Source organism: Phlebotomus papatasi, chromosome 2 (genome assembly GCF_024763615.1).
Source record: "Phlebotomus papatasi isolate M1 chromosome 2, Ppap_2.1, whole genome shotgun sequence".
Lineage (NCBI taxonomy): Eukaryota > Metazoa > Arthropoda > Insecta > Diptera > Psychodidae > Phlebotomus > Phlebotomus papatasi.
The window spans coordinates 110,483,285-110,505,966 of NC_077223.1; the positions used below are offsets into that span (position 1 = coordinate 110,483,285).

Sequence of the window (22,682 nt, forward strand, 5' to 3'; positions counted from 1 at the left end):
ATTTGAAGCATAAAACTAACAAATTTAGAGCTTTAATATTCAAAAAAGGAAACACTCGTGTAAGATCACTGCTTTTATCTGATTCACTTTCACCAAATTGCAACGCGTCATTTGTACACCATCTAATTATGACTGAGAAGAAATGTCAAACTTTAAACTAATTTAAGCAAAAGGTATTTAAAGTTTGTTAAAATGTTGTTAAAAAGTTAAATGAACAAAATCATTGTTAGAAGTAGTTCATTGTTGTTTTTAAATTGTTAAAAAAATCAATTTTTGTTAATTTTATCTCCTTTTTAGCTTCGAATAATCAAATGTTTGTTTGTCTCGTAAATGATCTCTTTTTATCTCCAAAAATAAACAATTTTTAACAAATTTTAACTCTCATTCCGTTCAGTGTAGAACAGTTAGAAAATGAAAACTTCACGCTCTTTCAGTCCCTGAAGAAGGTCCATGTCGAGATCAAAACCTTTAGTCAAGACCTAAAAAATATTGTTCCTCTTGGCGTGGCACTTTTTCAGTGAGCAATCACCGGAAAAGATCTTGATTTAAAATTTCTATTTTTTACTTAAATCCTGTGAATTGTTTTAACAAGTCCTAAAAGTAACCTCTAAAAGAAATCGGATACGTATACTTTAAGACGTTGAAACCACAAATTTCTATGTCATACCGCTTGCTCTCTATAAGAAAAGTTCAATGTTTTACCTTTTATTTTTTTACTTGTTTATTTTTTTTTCTTTTTTCTTTAAACTGCTTCCCGAAAAATAGAAATGGTAAGAACATTATAGTTCAAATAAAATCCTTTAAAAATCAATAAAATGAACGGAACTTGATGCACGATGCGATAAAAAAAGATCTAGACTCTAGAGGTTATCAAATTATTTAAGTATATTTCACGATTCACAATTTCTTTGAAGACACTTTTCTTTATTTCGGAAGAAAATGTGCTTTTCAAAGCATTTTGCCGAAGTTGATTTTATACTATTTCTAATGGAAACAGTATTTTTTATTCGAAAACTTTTCCTACAATTTCTTTTATTTTTCGATATACTCTGGGAAAGCGTCTAGGTGAATATTTCGACCAGACCCTAATGAAATCCTATTTTGAATTTTTAAGGTTAAAGTTTAATCAATCTAGTGGGTCTAGGGGCCTATTTCTCAACCGCGTTGGTTAAATTTTATTTCTTTGGAAAGGCTTTGAAATTCTTAACGCATCTGCAAAAAAAATCTACTAAAAATTTACTAAAAAAAACTTTAGGAGCACAGAAAAGCATTCACTACAGGAAAGAAGTTCCTGGGGGATTTACGGTCAGCAGATTCGTCCAACACAGGGGGCACATTATAATGGATTGCATTGTAATACCAAATAAATTTTGGACTAGAGGTCAAACGGTAAGAGATATCAAACTTCTGGTCTTCGATAAACTTCTCATAAGTCAAAATTATTCAAAGATTTTTTGTTCCCCTCTCTCCCTTCCTCGAGATGCTATGTCATTGAAACGTTTTTCTTAAAAAAATAACATTACAAAATAAAGTTAAATGTTTAATTCACAAAATTGTTTATTGTTAAATTTGAAGAAATACATTCTATAACAGAGATTACTAATGCTCTAATAATGTCCAGAAATGTCCTCCTCCCTCCCGTTTTTAACAGTGTCATTCTGTGAAAAAATAGTCAATAAGCAGAATACTGACACGGAAAGTGCGCAGGCGTTTCAATTTTCTGTACACTCGTCCAAACAATTTTCCCCATTGAATTTTCTGGTGAAAATCCAGTTGAAAACTGAGGGTGGATTCGGTGTGCACAAGCCCCAGAAATTGATCGAATGTACAGGGAAATCCCAGAGTGTTAGCGAGACTGTGACGACGCTAAATTGTCAGAAGTGTTCTCTCAGTCGTGCAGAACGGTGGAAAATTCACTGTTGGGCGCAAAAATTGTGCCCATTTTTCACTGAAGGATTTTCCATGGAAACTCTTTATACACCACCGTGAGAAATTAGGCCATAGTGAAAGTTAACAAGTGAAAAATTAGATAAATTGTTTGAATTTTTGAAGACGGTACTGAAAATTGAAATTTCCTGCCAGCTTTTATTTCAAAGCTCCCCTGAACACACAAAACTAATCACATTGAAACATATCGATCGTGTTCTTGTGCGTCGAATTTTACACCAACAAAAGAGGGTGCTCTATCTCAGGCCCCTTCCTGAGGAAGAAGGGACGTACAGAGGGATCATAGTGTGAAGAAGGTAAATATTTTCACAGGCACAAGGCACTATCGCATCTAGATTTCTGATGAAATGGCTTCCAAATGGGGCAAATTTCTGTTACTGTCTTCATTAGGAGCTTTCGTGGGAGCTTTTTTTTCCAGGGTGGCTGCTAAGGGATGGGCCTTCGATGATTGTTGGGGAATTCATTTCCCACTAATCGGGTCAAATTTACATGCCACCCCAGAAACAAACATTGCCACATCCAATTCCAGTCAATATCAATTAGCGCGAATTTGCTGTGCAAAGCACAAATGTTGAGCTTTCACGGGGAGTGTTAGCAAACGAATTTGAACACGCGAAATATCCGTTCAATCGCAAAAAAATGAACTTTGCGGAATGTTCAATCTTTGGGATGCTGTATTCTTTTTGGAAAAGTCACTTGCGGAACGGGTGAGACCTTTCTACGAAAACAACTTTCACTTTGTGGCCTCTATGAACGTTAACCACTTCATCATTGATTCAAACTTGCTTTCGAATTTTGATGAAATAAAAGCAAAAACGTCTGGAAGGCATAGGTTGATTGGATATGACCCAAATAGAATCAGGCTAATCCCCGAGATCATTTAGCCTGTAATATTTTGCAGTAAAGAATCACATAAAAGAAATCAATACAGTGGACCTGTAATCGATAATCATAAACCCTGAGTGTATAAGAGTTTAGGATAAATCTTTACTGCCAAATTAACAAGTTAAATATTCTCGAGGATCAGTCTGAGTGTATTTAGGACCTTAGAAATACAATTTTATTCACTTTGAAGCAGTTTGGACTTATCTGGCATCCTAAAACATTTCAATTGAAACCGAGTTTGTTAAAATCGGTTTAGAAATGTACTCAATAGACAACTTTATCTTTTGACCTTGAAAACCTCGTAGAAGGCGTGGTTTAAAGTCATTTGGTTTGAAATATCTTCCAGCACTACTTCAAAAATACATCTAAATTACTGAAATTTAAACGATGAATTTCGATCAATAGGTTAATTTAATGATAATTGAAACACGGAAATGACCTTTGGTTTCTTCTCCTTTACTTTCTCAAAACCGACGTTTCGGAGGAGATTTCCGATCTTAAAATTCCATGTTAATGTAAAAATGTAAATTGTAGACCTGAGGAAGGAGGAAATCCCCTCCGAAACGTCGGTTTTGAGAAAGTAAAGGACAGGGGCATGACATTTGCTATGTTTCCCATATGTTTCTAGCGCGCCGAAAAAACTTTTGAGTTCATTAGCTGTTTTCTGTCATTGTAGAATGATTTAGTAAATAATACAAATGCAAAATAAAAGCCAATTTAATATGGAATTGGCAACCGAAAACCCCAAATTGGCAACCTACGTAGTTTTGAAGATATCTCGTGAAATGTGTACGAAAACAGGAAAAATTTATACTAAAACTGGTCTCATTTTTCAGAGCTAATGTCACCCCCCTGGTAAAGGAGAAGAAACTAAAGGTCATTTCCGTGTTTCAATTATCATGAAATTTAAACGATTCATTAACGAGGTCGAAGAAACCATATTGGGGATATCAAGCCCTTTTACATGAATTCTTAAGCATAGTCTGATTTTAACTTTGAAAAAATTCAAGATGCCTTGCGATTTTACATATCTTTCTCCCCATGAAAACAGTTCTTAACCTTAAGGCTATAATTCATGTGAAAAACACATGAGCAATTCTACAACTATGCGCAAGTAGAATACTTTTCACTTCGCAATTTTGAGAATTCGAAATTGATTCTGGAGGTCTGTCACGTTTAGTATGAAGATGATCCTGTCTCTACACTTTCCGTTTAGGAAGTAAGAGGCTGTGCACGTCCTTCCTCGCAACCTCAGGTCACTAGTTCCTAAGCTATCTGACTATCTCAGTATAAAGGAAAATAATTGCTCTCTTATGAATATTTAAGTAAAAAAACTAAAAGAAAGGAAAGTGTGCAAGAAAAAGAGCTAGGAAACCTTAGAGTTCATATCGTCGACCCTTCTGTCGTAGGCCAATTTAGAACAGTTGCAAGGAGTTGTAAGCATCTACTCGTCCCCCAGAATCCGTAAAAACATGGAAAAGTGTTCAATAATACAAATTCGAAACAAGTCCAACAAGATCCGGCGAATAAAATGATTAATAGGGCAAGATTTCCAGACTTCGCACATGTTCTGGGTGCGAACACTTCATATTGTTCCATCCAGGCTTAAGTCACACATTTCTTGAATAAATTAGGTCAGGTTCATCAAAGGAATTTGGAAAAATATGAAGTGTTCGAAGCTAGAGTGTGTGCGAAGGCTGAAAACCTCTCCACTTTTTTTCTCCTAAAGCGTTGTTGTTCAATTTTTTTTCAGCAATACCCTCTTTTAGTATGGACTGTAGTCAATAATTTACAGACCTAAAAACCAATTGATTGTATATGCACAGTGCCCTTTCTCTCTATCAATGCGAGCAATATAAAAATCATCCATAACTGCGGTGAATAATTGAAGGCTGGAAACGCGAAATTTGGAGCATTGTACTCCAATTTTCACGGATTATGTCCAATTAATCCCCCGAGATGGGGCATGAGATATTGAATTTCACATGGGAAGTCTTCTAACCCCCAAAACTCCATCAAAATATCAACTTCCTCAATCCCATGGCGTGTGCAATTTATCTCTGTCGCTCGATTGAATTGCGCAAGAATTCTAAAAAGTCACAGTGGGGAAGCATTAAATGATAATCATGGGAGTTATTTTGCGAATTAAATACTCATTGCTGGTTTCTGGGATGCCTTGTCAGAGTAAATTTGGCATACTGGAAAATTCATGAGGGTAAAGTTTTTCAAACAGATGAGCTTTATTACCTCAGAAAGCCCACAGGGTGAGACTACAAATTTTATTGTTAGAGCATCGCAATCAATTCCTGAATTTCTTCCATACGCTAAATTATTCATTTCATTCATGGTACTGAAATTTGTTTTGGGGAGAATTCATTGACCTTTTAGAGGCTGAAAGTTCTCAATGACAAGCTCAATGATAGCTTATACGTTGGAATACGAATGATTTTTAACAGTGTATGAATAGAAAGTTTCTTCGTAGGGGGAGGTGGGGCTACTTTGAACATACTTTTGAGAGAAACATGGCCTCAGAATTATTTTATTTAGTTTCATGGTTTTGTCTATCTAAATTACTATCTAATTTAAAGCTTAGTTTCTTTTAGAAACATGCGAAAAAATCGTATATCAATGTAACCCCATAGCTCAAAGTAGCCCCATCTCCCCCTAATAGGGGGGGACGTTTAGGACAGTCGGCACTTATTTATAAAGAAACTGAAAGTTTTTCAGCCGGAATTTTAGTTATTTTTATTGCTTTTTATTTTCGCTAAGAAAATTTCATTTATCCCTAGAAATTACTAGTTTTTCAATGAGAGGTTATGCTCACCATAACCTGTAAGCTTCGAATGGGACAAGCTACCAAAGTTAACCGAATTGTGAATTTGAGAAGCCAATATGACAATTTTGATACAACTAATTGAAATTATGTTAAATTTTTTAAAATCTTTTTTATTCAAAAAGTTTTTAAATTCTAACCTCTTAATATGTTCTAACGTTAGTGAAATTGCAAAATAAAACTTTTTAGAATAGTACGAAAATTATGATCTAGATATAAAAAATTGCGATTAATTCTTTTAAGAATTAATAACAAAATCAATCCGGAACTATTTTGTAGCATCTATTTTATTTTTGAGGTTATAGTTTCTTTCACTTTCAATTCAATTTTAGATCAATACAATATTTTTGTTATTTCACTAAATTTCTGATCAAACATTCGTTTATAGAGCATATTAATTTTATTTATCAATTTTTTGTTAGTAGCTACCATATGTGAGGTTATAGTGAACATAACCTTCAAACTTCGCATAGAAAAAATGTAAATATTCTCCAAATTTAAGCATAAATAAATATTTCACAATTTAATCTATTTAAAACATTATGTATATGGAAATATACTTTTTGAAGTTTTCTTTTTATTTCAAAAGTTAGAAAAATTCTAACCTCAGAATTATTTAATCTGACCTTCTCGGGAAAAACGGGATTAAATCGTAATTTACTGCCCATAGAAGGTATTGAGAATATTTTTATTATTAACATAACACAATTAACAAGGTAAAACAGTAGTTTAAACGTTTTAGAAGATTTTTTTTTTACATTAAGAATAGATTAATTTGAGGTTAAGTTAACGTGGCACCTTTCTTGAAAATTACATAACCTCAATAATCATATTTTGCAAATAAAAAGGGTTTGGAAATATTATTTATTAAGGAAATATACACGTATTCTTTTTTCATGAATTTAGACAAATTTTAAATAACCTGGACCATTGAATATGAATTTTATTTTTTACATGCGAATTACCACATAACCACAAATTTGAGTAACATTTTACGATTTTTACAACATGAAGTTAGATTAGAAAATATTACGACGAAATAAGCTCTCAGGCGGATCTTGTGAGTTAGACTAGGTTATATTTATTTAAGGTTGTGTTATTTGAGGTTATGTCATACCATAACCCTCCTATTCAAATTTCAACGCACTTTTAAACAGAATTCCGTGAAATACTTATGTATCCCTTCAAATAGAATAAAGTAGCAATATTTTTGGGGAAAAAAACTATAAAATTTTTACACATTTTCCTCTGAAAATATTCAATTTCATTAATTCTACTTTACTTCCTCATAAAAGCACATTTTTATGGAGCAAGTGTCCTCTTTATTGAAATTCCTGGAATATTTTGCAAATGCTCATTGCCTTTGGACTGACTCCTTTTCCGTCACGAACACTCTCTCCAATTTTCCCATTGAAAATTTATGGAACAATACTCTCTTCAATCAACTTTCAATGCCATGTTCTATCCATGCTCATGAATTGCTAATGCTGAGAGCATTTCTTTTGAGATGGCTGATGTCAAGTCAGGAAAAGCTGGAATAGAATTTTGTAGTTTGCATGGGAGTAGAGGTGTGAATAGTTGAGCTTTTCGCAGAATTATAAAAGCACACACAAGCGCTTCAAAAAGCCCTCCTCGCACTTTTCGGCACCTCCTCTTTCAATGTGAAAATTCCATTTTCTCTTCTATCTCTGTCTCTTTTCAGAAGTTCTCTCGCCTAAAAGCATAACACTGTTAGCAATTCTTCTGTCCTTCAAATGTCTCTGTAACTGTCTCCCTCCCCGAAAGTTCTCTCTAACCCCCTTCGCGAAAATAAAAGCTACAACGCAATGGCGCCATTCAAGCTAAAGTTCCGCATGGGCAGCTCCAGGAGCACCTCACAGGAAACCACAGCTGAACCGGACGTTACCCAAACCCACCAGCAACCACTGCTTGGGAATCAACCCTCAACGGCCTCCACAACAACCATCGACACGGACAGCTTAGGATCGATGAGTGGAGACAGCAGGGCACTCATCCAGAACTCCTCTTCTGCCTCCGGACGCATAGGTAAGGTCTATGGGAAACCTCCAAACCCGGCTGACAAGAGCGAAACGGTTTATATTTTGTACTAAAACTATATCGCAATTCGACCAGGAAGTATTCTATATTGAAGACATATTCAAGTAGATTCAAGACTGATCCCATCAATTTTGTGGAGTAATAACAGGGGCATGACATTTCCTATGTTTCCCATATGTTTCTAGCAAGCCGAAAAAACTTTGGACTTTATACGGTGTTTTCTATCATTGTGGAAAGAATTAGCAAAAAATACAAATACAATCTAAAAGCCAATTTAATATGGAATTGGCAACCGAAAACCCCAAATTGGCAACCTACGTACTTTTGGAGCTATCTGGTGAAATGTGTACGAAAATAGGGAAAAATTTACACTGAAACTGGTCGCATTTTTCAGAGCTAATATCACCCCCCTGAATAATAACATTGAGCTATCATTGACTCAGAATTACTTACACAGAAAAGAGTAAATGTTTGTGAATTCCTACTGAGGACTTACGAAATGCTCGTAAATCATAATACCCACAAACAAGTTCGTAAGAATTTGTACTTTTTTCACAAACATTGTGCGGTACATGAGAACTTCACGAGCATTTTTTTCTATTTTACAAATATTTGTTTGTAAATTTTTGTAAATACACAAAAAAATGTTCGTGAAATTTTGTCTGTTGTTCACGATTTTTTGCCACACAAACAAAAATGTACAAACAAAGGTTTGTAAATGAACAAAAATGCTCGTCAATACCGTTTCGAACAAAGTTTGTGAAACAGTACAAACTTTTACGAAGTTTTTAGAGGGTTATACGCTTTAAGAACACGACGTAAATCCTCAGAAGGAGTTAACAAACATTTACGAACAATTTTACGAAATATTTATTCAGTGTACATTAAAATTTTGTAATTTAAATAATATTATGCTAAAATATTATAATAATGTTAGAATAAATTAGCAAGAGGACGGAGTATTATTTTGTAAGCAAGATTTAATCACTTTCGTGGTCTGAAATTAGCTTTTCGAGCTTAAAACCTGATGTCATACGTATTTTGAAATAAAAAGACTTTAAAAAAATAAATAAATAAATAACATGCTAATAGGGTTTTTTTCTCTATTCAATATTTTTTTCTTAAAGGCCTTCAAAAACGTATTCGAATTTTGAATTTATTTTATTTACTGTTTTTACGTTTAAAGCTTTCTTTGTATATCAAAAGTAATTTCGTTGCAATTCTACTAAATTTTTTAATCAATATTCGAAAGTAAAGAATGGACTTTATTGTTTAGCGAGTAAATTGACTAGAAAAATGTAAGATTATGTTGGATCTCGCGTTGGACCCATTAATAAAGGGTAACATCTAACAGAACATCCAAAATTAGCGGATTTTTATATTAATTTTTTGTGACTTTGCTAATATATCGCTCAATATCCTCAATATTAAATTTTCAGAGCTTATTTATGTCTTGAGAAAGACAAAAATATTTTTTTATAAAACAAAATGACGGCACAGTAATGCACTGATAAGGGTAAATTTCTTTTTGAGGCACTCCGTGACTAGCAGCAGAACCCGAGTCATTTTTACTCAATGGACTCAATGGAGAATTTTAGTAAGGATTTTTAGAACCGATAAACAATTACATTTATAGACAAATAGAGGTGAGCAAAAACCGTTTTACACTGAATAAATGTCAAAATAAGTTGGTCCAAGTAACGTTTTGTCCATTGACGTTACAATTTTCATTTGACGTTTCTTCGGTTTCAAACGGTTCTTGCTCACCTCTAAAATAAAGTCAATTTTTTTATACAAAAAATCGTGTTTTTGTATAAGAATTACCCTCACTTCACGCACAGCTGCGCCATTTTGTAATCAAAATTACTTGTAATAAACTTCAAAATAAGTTTGCTCACGTAGCGTTTCTAGCGTTGACGCACAATTTTCATTTGACGTTTTTTCGTTTTCAAACCGTTCTTGCTCCCCTCTGATTTAGAAAGTCAAATTTGGGAAAACTTATACGATTTTCTTTTATTTCAAAAATTCGAAACTCTAAAACGCTTCCTGAAGCTACGACTTAGACCAGTTCGAAAGAACACTAAAAGTAAACTAAATTCGAGAAAGACAAAAATCTTAGGTTTTTTGACATTTAAATTAAATCATGCCTTGAATATATTTGAGGTTATGTCTAATGGCCTCTACACATTGGGAGAAATTTTTGTCAAAAATTGCTTTTTTGAAGGAAATTCCCTGCAGCGTTGTAGGGGGAAACGTCAAATTTCTGTCAAAAACGCAATTTTTGACGAAAATTACTCCCAATTTGTAGACACCTTAAAGGCCTCTACACATTGAGAGCAATTTTCGTCAAAAATTGTATTTTAAGGAACTTATCTGCACTTATGTAGGTGGAAACGTCAAAATTCTGTCAAAAATGCGTTTTTTGACGAAAATTGCTCCCAATGCGTCCCAGAATGGCTTCCTTATCGAAAAAGGGAATAATACCTAATTAAGCCTATTGAAGACCAATAGTACAACAAGTCCAGCTAAAATGTCAATCACTAGCGCCACACTGCGGGTGATTATTATCCCAAGTCATTACAGTTTCATTTCAAGTATCACTTCCGTAAGAACCGTGATGGATGCTGGGAAATTTAATCTTTCCAAGAAAGAACACAACAGATAGTGTTTATTAAAATCAATTTTTGATCAATTTAGAATAAATTTGTAGTCAGCCGGGAAGGGAAGAATCTCAAATGACCTACTTTTCCGCCATTTTAACCTCAATGGAAAAGCACAAGAGCCTTGCATGTTCAATGTGTTAGTTCTTGAGAAATTTTAGGAACCTTTTTTTAATATTCCAAATTAAATCCCAAAAGTTTTTTGTGGGTTAGTAAATTGCGAATAAAGTACCCTGAAAAATTGCTTAGCAACATGTTAAACCTCTTTTAATTTATAGACCATGAAAATTAAAAATTAATCCAGACATTGTTGCTTTCAAAGACCCAACATTTCCGCAAATTAAATGTTGTCATCCTAAATTTCTGAGAAAATTAACCCATTTTCCACTGAAAATTCGATTAATTGGTGTCCCCAATAAATTTAATGTTGTGGAAATTAATTCTCGTTGACCTACAAAGTCTGTGGCACTTTAAGAATAACTAACATAAATTGCGTCTTTCGTGTAAAAGGATGTGCAGAAATATACAACATTTTCCCTTTGCCCTAAAGCTCCCCCGAAAGCTCATTTGGACTTTGCTGAAATTAATCCTTCTGGTTGTCTCTTGATGCGCAAAATTTCATTTCAATTTCTCTGATGTAAAATCACACGAGATTAGTATTTTGTTATCCATAATCCCAAATGTTTATTGCGAACTTTTCTTTTTCTCCTCTTTTTTTCCCGACAGGATACGAAAATCCAACGTTACAGCAGAATTTTTCCGACACGAGCTCCGTGAACAGAAACAGCACAGTTCCTCTTAGTCCACCGCCGTCCTACGAACACGTTCTAGAAGAGGTGAGGATAAGCATGAAGGGAAGAAGAGTATGGGATATTCTATAAGGATTCACTCATGCATTAATTCACACGGGGATTCCCATGTGTGAGCTTTTCACGGAAAAGCTCTTTTCCCAAGAGAGATTATTAAGGAATTCCGAGAAGAGTTACAAAACAGCAACACTTTATCTGTTTTATTTCTATTAGGATAATTTATTTCCGTGGAAGCAAATCAAGAAATGAGCTTCTGTAATTCTGTGAATCTTGTGAAATGTGTGAAATATTCAGTTCAAGGATAGTTTGGGACGTTTCAGGGGAAATTTTCTAGACATCATGTTCTGAGAAAGGTTTTAAAGGTTATTTAAATGCTAAGCGAAAGTTTTGATGAGATTTTAGTTGAACAATTTTCTCTATTTTCCCAATTTACAATTATTAAATTTGCAAATTGATATTTAAAATAATAATTTTGCGTAATTTATGATTTGGTCTCGGTCTTCAAAAGCCTTCATTAATGGGTAAAGCCCGATACGAAAGCCCTGGAGATAGTTTATGTATTTCAGCGAGTCATTATTACTTTCCGACGACTCCTGGAACCCCTTATTGTCATAGCAAGTAGACAACAGTTGTTTTTTCCGCTTTGATAATTGCATTATTGGTATTTAAATAATAAGTGAATATTTCATATCATAGCCTGTTATACTACGAGAATGTGAGGTTATGCTGAATCTAACCTCAAAGGGATTACATATATTTTTGTGTAGCAAAACTTGCAAACGTCCCTTCAAGTAAATGATAGTAAGAAATTTTATTTGATTCACTAAAAATAATAATAGCGTAAAGTGGCTAAATTGGACAGTGAGTGGTACAAGTTGGACAATGGTACAAGGTACAATTTGGACAGGGCTTTTTGTCTTGACAAATTTAGTACTTCGTTTTTATTTGGATATTTTTAATGCTTTAGATTTTGGTTCCTTGTGCTTAAAAACAAATTTTGTACAGTATTTATCAAGAAAAAAGCCATGTCCAACTTGTACCGGCAAATTGTCCAACTTATAACACTAATTCCAAATTATATCACTTTGCCCTACGTTTTTTACTACTTTATAAAGCGTTCAACCCTTTAAGGACGATTGAAACACCGGTGTCCCATAAAGAAAATAATTTTTTCTGACTACCTATAAAGTTACTTTTCCTTACGTTTGTATGTAATTGCAAAGTATAAGGTTGAAGGAATCTAAGATATTTTTTTGGAAGTCACTAGCTATTTGCTATGTAGTAAATATTTAAGCTCAAAAATGGCGAATTTTTAAATTCTCAAATTCATAATTGATTTTATTTATTTTTTATACTTCTAATTTTTTTTTAAGCAAAACCCTTTTGGCAATAACAAGTACAATACTCATACGTAATATTTTTCACTAAAGAGAAAAATATTATTCATTGGTATTGTTAGAAAAATTATTTAAATTTTTGGGCTATTTTTGTCCCTATCGTTCATAGAAGCACAAAATACACCAAATCGGACTCTGTTGGACTTTTCAAGGTTAAATGTAAGACTAATCATTGATTAAGTTTCCCAGTTCAAATTTTATTGTTGATTTTCAGTCCGTAAAAGTGTCTCGTCGTTAAAGGGTTAAAGATAGTGCAAATTTAAGAAAGTGGCTAAATATAAGCTTTTTAATCGCCAAATTGCAATCCTTTTATTACAAAATAACATTTTCCCAAGAAAAAGTATTGATCTTACTTCCAAAATGTCATTGATTCAATTTAATTCAATCTAACCTCTTTGCAAAATTACAAAAATTCCACCCCAGAGAAATGAAGTGAAAAATTTAAAATCGAATAAAGTCAATTACATTAAATGACTTATATTTCCGAAAACAGTCTTTTCGTGGCAAAAACCGTACAATCGATTCAGAAATAGCTTTTAAAATCTCTTTCACAACTCTTACAAAAAAAAAATCCCGAGAGAACTCTCCATCACTTTCGCATTGAATTCAATGTTCAAAATTCAATAAATTGATAGAAATCAATTTTAGTGAATAAAAGCACTTTCCCTAGATTCCCAATATCAATAAACTACGTGCAGAATTTCACTTGGGACTCCGCAATTCCCTTTAATTGAATATTTGTGCGTTCTATTGGTCCTTGTGGGTATACAATTGTCCACTGGACATCAAAACCTCTCGATTTCACTGAAAATAGTTCAATTGTGAGAATCTATGCTGGAAAATTGTTGGAAAATTCTTTCCATGGCAATTAGTGAGCTTTTGTTATGTAAAATTGCGTTACATGATAAAGCAAGCATAAAAGCTCTCTGGATTGAAGCCATGTAACGATTTCAATGGTGTAATCAAATTTGTTAATCTTTCATGTAGCATAAATGGAAAACATAGCACATTAATTAAATTGGATGGGAGGAATTTTATTAAATTAGCGTCTTTTTTTATAGGGTTTCATGGACATTGTCAAACTTTTAATTTATTTTACGATACAAAGGTCACATTATTTATAACCTAACATAATGAACTGGAAAACTTAACCTCACCATAACCTAGAAATTAAATGATTTCTCTCATGCCATTTATCATTCAGCTAAATAAATTTAAGTAAAATGCTTAATTTTTCACGCTGCATCATCATCATCACGCATTTTTCTGTCTTTCCCTGTAGATTTCCAAAATAACAACCCACATGGAAATGTTACAGAATCGCCTAGCAGCTCTGGACAAGGACAACAATCCCACAAATTCCCCCGCCAACTGGACATACTGCAGTGGAGCCTCAACGGCTTCGTGCAATACCATGAACGACAGCTGTACTGGGAATGCTGAGAGCTGTCCCCTGAATGATACAGAAGAGTCTTTAGACTCGCCTATATATACTTGTTCAACCATGACAACCCCATCACAAGAAAATCTCTTAACCTGCACTGGTTCTTGTGATCCTCTCTATGCCCACTCTTCGTGTCCAGGGGCCCAGGAGGCCGGACAGGAGGGTCAGCAGCAGGGAGAGTGTCACTCAGAAGCGAGTGAGGAGGAGGAGAACAATTCAGAAGCTGAATGGAACTCCCATGAGCATCAGCAGCAGCAGATGAGAATTCAACTGCCGCAGCAGAGTCCAGAGATCCTCAGCAACAAGAGCAGTAAGGAGCTATACAAGGCTGTGGCAAAGCAGTATGGCATCACCTGTGAAATGAGCTCATCCTGCAAATGTCTTGAATGCGCGTGCCATTATTTTGACTGCGAATACGAAGAGGTTAGTAAAACTTTGATATTAGGTTGCAATCCTTAATTAAAACAAAATCAAATACTGGACATTACCCTCTTATGTGCCCAATAGGTTAATTTGTTTGAAAAGTTCTAGGTTATGTGGAGCTTAACCTCAAAAATTCACCAAAAAACGCAATAGTATTGTAGAACTTCTTAATCTGACTGGTCAGGGAATTTTGATTGCTCACGACGAATCTAATATAAATATGTTTCTTTTTTTCTAACCTCACAAATTTGCCATTATATGTATTTCTTCTCGAGAAATTATTAAGCTAGTAAATTTAAAATGTTTTAAGGTTAGGAACTTATATGATTAATAATAGAAAAACTCTCCTTTTCTTTGTTTTTAGACAAAAAACATTAAGAAGACTCAGAGGTTTTAATGCAAAATTAAGGTTATGTTGAACATAACTGCACATTGTGAACTAACTAATAAGATAACCATCTTTAATGTTACGATTTACTATGATATTTTATAGTTTTAAGGGATTTCTATGGATTTAGATGAACCTTCTATTCTGTTCATAATTTTGAAGAATATTTTCAACATAACATAACCTAACATTGCTAAATAATTTCTTAGAAAAGTAAGAATATTAGGGTAGGTGGTCCTTTTAATAATGACACTGTCTCTCTATGCTTATTAAGAAGCTGGTTTCGATAAAAAATGGTCCTTATTTTTTTCCTTGGTTTTTTTATAACCAAAATGAACAAAAAATGTAAGATTATGCTATACTTAATTCTATATATTCGGAAAAATTTTGAGTTAATTAAAACTAACAAAATCACTTGGTCATTCAGAGTAAATTAACCGAATTATAGCAATTTTTTGAAGATTTTACCCTCAGAATCTTTCTCAAAATTTCAACATTTAGAATTCTAACCGCAAAACTTGTGCAGATCTCTTATAATTAGGAAATATGGCTTTAGCAAGTATGAACGTCACAATCCAGGTTATTTACCTGGAAACATAACCTGACTTTTCGATATCTACCTCCTAACCTCTAATTCACTTATAAAACTTTATCCATTATCACCTTGTTCAGTGTAACCTTGAAAAAAAAACATCAAACAACACCAAATTCAGCATAAATTTTGAATTGAAAATCAATATATGTATTTGGAAAGAGAAATATTCAAAACACCGCACTTCAATGAAATTGGATATTAAGCTTCTTTCAGAGGGATGTTTATTTTGCCTCTTCAGCCTCTTGAGACATAAAAGAGCTTTTGTATTGAATTTCTCTGTCTAATATAATTCTATCAAACTTTTGCACAAATCAACCAAAGAGGTTTTAATATCACTGACAGAAATATGAGTCTTTTGAAATGGAAGTATCTTCTTTTCGCAGAATTTTGTACTCGAAAATTAATTAGGAATCGATTTTTGTATCCTTTTGACCATTTGATGGGTAGTAATTCAGTTGGCTTTCAAGTAGATTAGACATTTATGAGATTACTCTAAAATAATTTCTGTGTTTGAAAAACATTGGCTTTTCTTTTTACATTTAATACCTGTAACGAAAGTCAAATTTTCTAACTCCGGGCAAAAGAGGCATACAAATTAGAACAAGGAAGCAAATAAAATTACGTGGATTACTGAACATTTTTTTTTTATATAAATATAAATAGAAATAAATATTCCTCAAGTGTCAGCAAGTTGATAAAATCTATGTTTGCTAGAGTGGTTACTCTAGAATTTAAGGTTATGTAGGATCTAACCTAGAAAAAAGTGCATCTACTTAATACAAGAAACCTATGTGCTCGATGCAGCGTGCAATTTAATTTCACGATCCAAAAATCTATGGAATTTTCCTTTGATCTATCCCCGGAGCTTTCGGCGCGTTTTCGATGCCTTCATTAGTGGTTAAGCCTTTCAAATTTTTCTCCAAGACTTTTCCAAAGGCTTTAACCAGGATTAGAACAGGACATAGCGGGGAACAAGGGAACTATTTTACATTGTCTTTTAACGACTTTTTCTGATTTTTGGTATAATTTAGATCTTTTTCTTCTTAGATTTTACTAGAAATATTTACTACAAGGTTTACTGCATAGTTTCTCCACATAGTACCATAGTTTTACTACAAGAAACTCATGGCGTTAAAAACTAAGAGGAGCATTCAAGTTCTGCTTCCTGCAAATTTCATTTAGCATTCCGCTCAAGGAAACTAACCTTCCCCCAAATGTTTGGAAAAATCTCAAAAGTTCTTGAATATTCCGGTATAGGTATTCCGTATCTCCGAATATTCCAGAATTTGCATTCACGAAACTTGAAAATGAAGAGGTTATAACACTTTTTAGGTGTATACTTCCTTCTCATCACACCTATTTTTCATTTGTTAAAGTAAAAATATTTTGAACCAAATTCATTTACGCATTATGCCCAACGCACAATAACTTTTGTTTTGTAAACATGTTTTTGACATTTCAATGAGAGTGAATGAAACCGAGATCTAGTCATCTTGTTCTTTCTCATACGAAATTTTGAAAACATGTTTACGAACAAAATTTATTGTGTGTTGGGCATTAGATTGAGATGGAATTGTCTCAAAAACGCACATTTAATCTTGAAGTTTAGAATATTAGTGTTAGTTTTGTGAAATTAGAAATGTTGTTTTCAACTTCTACATGAGATTTTCAGTATGTAAAAATACCTTAAAAGCATTGAAAAATAGAATAAAATAGTTAAAGAAAATATAAAATATGATTTTGTCAAATTAACAAGAAAGATTTGTCAAGAGGTTGTTCTTCGATTCAAAATATGGAAAGGTTTTGTCAAATCAACAGCTAAATAGATCTTGTTAAAAGTTTGTCAAAAGGATTATTTACTAAAATATCCTAAAAACTTTTGTCAAATTAGTAAACAACATTTTTTGACAAATTTTTATGAAGATCCATTTGTCTGCTTAGCAAAACGTTTTTTAATGTGCTGGGTTCCACCTACGACTTAAGCCGAGACGGTTTAACGTAAATTATAATCAAAATAATGATCGTAGCCGAATTTTACAATATCAAATATGAGAATGAGATTTTCAAATGTGAGAATCCTATTCTCAAACTCACACTACTCACATTGATTTGAGAACGTTTTGTCGAAAAATCGCATGCAACTCGCACAATTATATGCTAATTCATATTGCAATATTCATAAAAAATAATAAATAGTATAATTTTAGATGTTTTTGAACATGTTTGTTTTTAGTAAATGTGAAAGATAAAAATGTTGAGTTTACTCAATTATCAAACTCAAACTTTTTTGCCCAAACTCACACAATTTTACTCACATTGAGTTGAAACTCAACTCACATTGGAGACGCTCAGAGCAAGAGTGGTCTCTATTGTGTGCATTTCCCTATTAAAATGGTCCACTCTTGCTCTGAGCATCTCATTGTGCAAGTTGCATGCGATTTTTCGACAAAACGTTCTCAAATCAATGTGAGTAGTGTGAGTTTGAGTATAGGATTCTCACATTTGAATATCTCATTCTCATATTTGATATTGTAAAATTCGGCTACAGATTATATTTCTATTAGTTTATGACTAATAATCCGTCTATCGGTTTAATACGAGAAACCATTTAGTGGGAAACTGATGGGAAATTAGTCCAATTTTAATTTTGATTATAATTACGTTAAGTCGTCGCTCGGCTTAGGTCGTAAGTGTACCAAGGTGATATTATAAAAAGCCTCAGCTCCCCTCTAAACTCCTGACTACTTCAGTTTTTCTTCTATTTTTCATTAAAGAACGATCATCAGAAAACAGATGGAGGACTTGGTGCTGGAACGCCAATGTTTATCAGCGAAGTTATGCACGGATCAGCCTGCAATATTCTCTAAAAAAAAAAAAAAAAACTGAACATTGTCCACCCAATTTTAAGCATTTTTGTCGAGAGTTTTGAAGTGTAACTTTTCCGGCCTCAGAAAATTCTTTGAAACGGAGGTACTAAGAAATTTTGCACTGAACTACGATCAATTTTGTCGAATTTTTCCTAATAAAACTGAAGGTTTAAATTAAGGAAATATTGTAATTTTAGAAATAAACTGAGACAAAGTGTCTAATATTGATATTTATTAAAAGAATAGTGTAAAAATTGCACATTTTTCTATAGGAAAACAATTCCCATGAAAAAAAAATATTTATTGTAATTTCCCGTAAACATTTGCACAAAAAATAATATGGTGAACAAACACCTATTAAGGTCTTAAGAAAATATTTGTAATCTCTATTCCACTAATCAGGGTGTCCATGAAGCAGATTAGGAGACAACAAAATAATTCTTGTGTGAACTGTGGAAAGTTAATTGATGAGATTTTGGTGTAGGAAAATAGTCTGTTAGGGATATATTTTTATAGAAAAGCTCCAAACTGAAAAAAAATTGTGAAAGATTTGGAGGCACTTCAGCGACTGTTAGTGATCTTGCAAAAAATGATTAGAACAATGAATATTCACTTCTATGATGACCCCTACAATGATGGTTCTAACGAAATTCTAACTGAAGTTGACACGAGACTTGACTGAGAAGAAATATTTGAATTAGTTCCCATAAAATAGAACATAAGTCTCTCTCTAACCAAAGTTTGACAGCAAAACTCTCTCTTTCTGGTTAAGATTTCATTCACTGCCCATGCACAGATCCATCACCTTCAATCAACAATACACCCACTGAAAAGGAACATGACTTCACATCTTTCTTCAAAATCTCCAACAACTTTTACCCCAGGAAGAAAATCAGTTCGAAGAGTTTAGCCTATGTGGAAATTGTAACTGGAGGGAGATTGTAACTAATTTTATAAAATAAAATTTATGTTTGTAAAGATACAAGAATGCATGAGTTTTAAATTTTGCGAGAATTAAGTTAAGAAGCCCATAAACTTAGGGTCGAGGGAACACCTCTTCGATAGGGAACCCCTGTTGACACTCTTTTCAAAATCTTGAAATTTATTTAAAGTATCTAATAAAACGTTTTCTGATAAGGATAGATGTTCAAATTTCGTATTCCTACACTGAGAAAAAAAGAGGGTGCGATTAACTTTTTTCCTCATAACTTTAACACTTTTTAGGTGTAAAGATATATCAACATTTTTTAATGTTAATTTTGTTTTAACTTTTTCGGATTTCTCTCAGTGTAATGATACAAAATAAGGTGTCAACAAGTTCTGAAACGACTTCTTAAACTTAAAGTGCCAGTATGTGTTCCTTTCACCCTATGTAAATATCGCCTTATTATAAAGCAAATCTCACTAACCAACATCAGTACGAACAGTCTAGCTGATGATATATCATGTAAGTGTCCCAATCCAACTCAAATAATTACAAATAAGAAATGTTGATAGTTGTACGAGTATTGTTAATATTTCGATTGTATATTATTTGAAATTGATTAGAAACCTTCAATTTGACATTTTACATTAAGCATATACTTCCTGGTTGCAACACAAACGATTAATGAAAAACCTCAGTAAAGACATACTTTTTGGTGAAGAAATTTTCTCGGAATTGGTCCATCTAAAGTCCAAAAAACAAATATTTCCTGTTAGTTGATAAGTGGAAGTAATCCTTGAACGAAAGATTTTATGTTCACTTGATCAAAACGTATTCTACGTTCTACAAGACGTAACATAGTGTAAAACACGTCAAAAGTGGTATTTTCAGTTTTTTTAGAAGTGGAAATATTTATAAGGATTTTCATATATATTGCATTTATTCCTTATTTATTTTTTTATTAGAGAATCTTGAAAATGGGAATCATTACATTGTAATGTGTGACTTAGCGTTCACACTCGGGCTTATGCCCAAATTGTTAAAATTGTTGAAATGAGATTGTATGTAGTAATATGTAACGAATGCTTATACAGCCAGTGAAGAAGCATTTCCGCCTTTTGGCTTCGGAGACTGGTCACCAACGCTGAGACGGCGGCGGACGCATGGTACGGGGGGTTATTCGAAATTGAATAAATTATTATTCTTATTATTATAAATGGCTCACTGCTCAGTTAGAGGTAGCCATTCGCCCTCTCACAATGCTTAAAATCGCGCAAAATTAGGCAGATCAGCATTTTTCTGTAACCTTTATTAAGCTGTGCTAATGAAAGTCAGTTTTGTATAACTTTTGATTTGTAAGCATTTGAGACTTCTCTGGTATATACAACCTGAGATGGAGTTTTTCCACCGTTTTACTCCGGAGTAGGTTGGTTACCAACGCTTAGACGGCGGTGGACGCATAATTACAAATCTTACACAAAGTTATATTTGTATTGCGCTTTTAAGTCATTGATGATATATCTATTTTTGTGTATGAAATTTTCTTAAAAATTGAAATTTCATTTTTTTTTTTTTTAATTTCTTCGTTCGAATCCTAGTTTAACTCATCAGGTAGCCGGAAATTTGGTTTTTGGTTTTCAGATGAACCAATTCCGATAAACCTTGTCTACCGAAAAGTATGTTTTTTTTTTCAAAAATGTCTCCCAAAATCAAGTCTCACAGGTAAAATGAAAATTTCAGGAAATATAGTTTGAATGTTATGATTTTATATGCCTAAGAGCTTTAATTAATTATATTTTTTTATTATATTGAAAAGAAATTAGAACAAAATCTGCTATCAATTTTGTCAATTTTGACTCACGTAACCCCGTAAGTATATGTATCGAAGAATTAGAATAATATTTTTTTTTAATTTGTCTTTGAATATTTCTTTGTTTTACCTCATTCACTTATATTCAACCGAAAATGTACGAATGGACGGAAATCGACTAACCAAAATAGATCAATCAAAAAATTTGATTAATGGCCTACCTTTAACTACTGATGCCCTACCTTAAATTCAACTCTAGCTACGGCACTGCCCATGAGTTTCAGCATTTCGGGACGTATTTCGTCTTTTCCTGCAGCCTTTCTTCCATCCTTCAATTTACTGATCGCATGCAGGACTTTACTCTCTGAAGCAGAGGCGTGCAAGAACCGTTGAAACCGAATAAACGTCAAATGAAACATGTACGTCAATGGTCAAAATGCTACTATAACAAACTTATTTTGACGTTAATTCGGTTTCAACGGTTTTTGCACACGTCTGTCTGAAGGACTACTTTCTTCCCTGCCTTTACTCACGGGTACGTTATTATCAGTGACTTGTTCAGGATTGAGCAATTCTGAGAAGTACTTTTTCCAGCGACTTAAGACCTCTTCCTCTTTGTTCAGAAGATTTCCTTCCTTGGATGTTACTTCTTGGATGGAATTGCTCTTCTTCCCTCTGAGTCGTTGGACTGTTTGCCAGAAAGTTTTGTTTGCCATTCTGTGCCAGAAACCTTTTCAGACCTAAATTGAGACTTAGTGCTTAGATTCTAACAACGTTGAAATCTAGCGGGCTGTTAAATTGCATTTTCCGAAAATGCAGTACTCTCTCTCAATCGGGCATATAGGGCAAAATGTCATCCAAATTATCGAGAGATTCGGGCATCAAAGTCATTGTAAATTCCACAAAAAGCGAACAATTATAAAGAAACATGATAAGAGGAACTACAGCAAATTTGAGCAAATCGTCGGCTCCAAAGAAGAAAGAATATTGTAAGTCTAAAATTTATTTTTATTAATTTCACTGCAATTAATATACTTTCAGCTTTTGAAACTATTGTATCTTACGCATTGAATATCTTCTAGTTAACACTACTTTTAAATTAATTGAAGCAAAATTGTGGAAAAAAACTCGATAATTGGGCACGCTAATTTTCACTTTTTTTCTTATAACTTTCCCAGGAATATCTGAATCAACATAAAATTTTGTGAGGATGTAGATCTAAGGTTTCTGCATCCAATGATACCATCTTTTTATACTACTGTAAGTAGACTTACAATCCTTCCAAAATAGTCTTCTTTGGAGCAGGCGAAATTTGCTTCAAAATCAAACGTGAAAATTCTCAACAAAATTTTTCGCCCGATAGAAAAAGAGCCGATTGAGCAAGAACCTACTGTAATTGTTGGGGTCGTCATCAAATCGAGTGGACTGTATTTTTTTTGTAAATGCTTTTATTTTGTCGTCTTACAGCCGGCGAGACACGGCTATTTCCCGAGAGGATCTAGTAGAGCTAATAAGTAAACTAATTAAGTCGTCCTAATTACTAAATAAATCGTCTTTGTCTTTACCTAATAAGACTTCAATCTTGTTCTGGATATCAACTAATATCTATTGAATCCGTCTGTCTCTATTTAATCATCCTAT

The 22,682-nt window shown here is 33.3% G+C and overlaps 1 protein-coding gene across 2 annotated transcripts; it reads left to right on the forward strand.

Annotated features, from left to right (window-relative positions):
- The first annotated feature begins 1,853 nt into the window (after window positions 1–1,853).
- On the forward strand, window positions 1,854–19,294 carry LOC129800830 (uncharacterized). 2 transcript variants are annotated; one of them, XM_055845502.1, is made up of 5 exons: window positions 1,854–2,243; window positions 7,368–7,711; window positions 11,110–11,219; window positions 13,908–14,456; window positions 18,214–19,294. In XM_055845502.1, the coding sequence occupies exons 2-5, from the start codon at window positions 7,492–7,494 to the stop codon at window positions 18,304–18,306; spliced, it is 972 nt and encodes a 323-aa protein (XP_055701477.1). In that variant the 5' UTR covers window positions 1,854–2,243; window positions 7,368–7,491; the 3' UTR covers window positions 18,307–19,294. The 2 variants fall into 2 exon arrangements, with proteins under 2 accessions (XP_055701477.1, XP_055701476.1); XM_055845501.1 differs by having other exon boundaries at window positions 1,855–2,243; window positions 13,872–14,456.
- The last annotated feature ends 3,388 nt before the right edge of the window (window positions 19,295–22,682 follow it).

Coding starts and splice junctions, on each gene's coding strand:
- LOC129800830 (XM_055845501.1), top strand. CDS start 7,492: ATGGCGCCATTCAAGCTAAAGTTCCGCATGGGCAGCTCCAGGAGCACC. Junction 11,220..13,871: donor ACGAACACGTTCTAGAAGAG/GTGAGGATAAGC, acceptor CTTTCCCTGTAG/ATTTCCAAAATAACAACCCA. Junction 14,457..18,213: donor TTGACTGCGAATACGAAGAG/GTTAGTAAAACT, acceptor TTTTCATTAAAG/AACGATCATCAGAAAACAGA.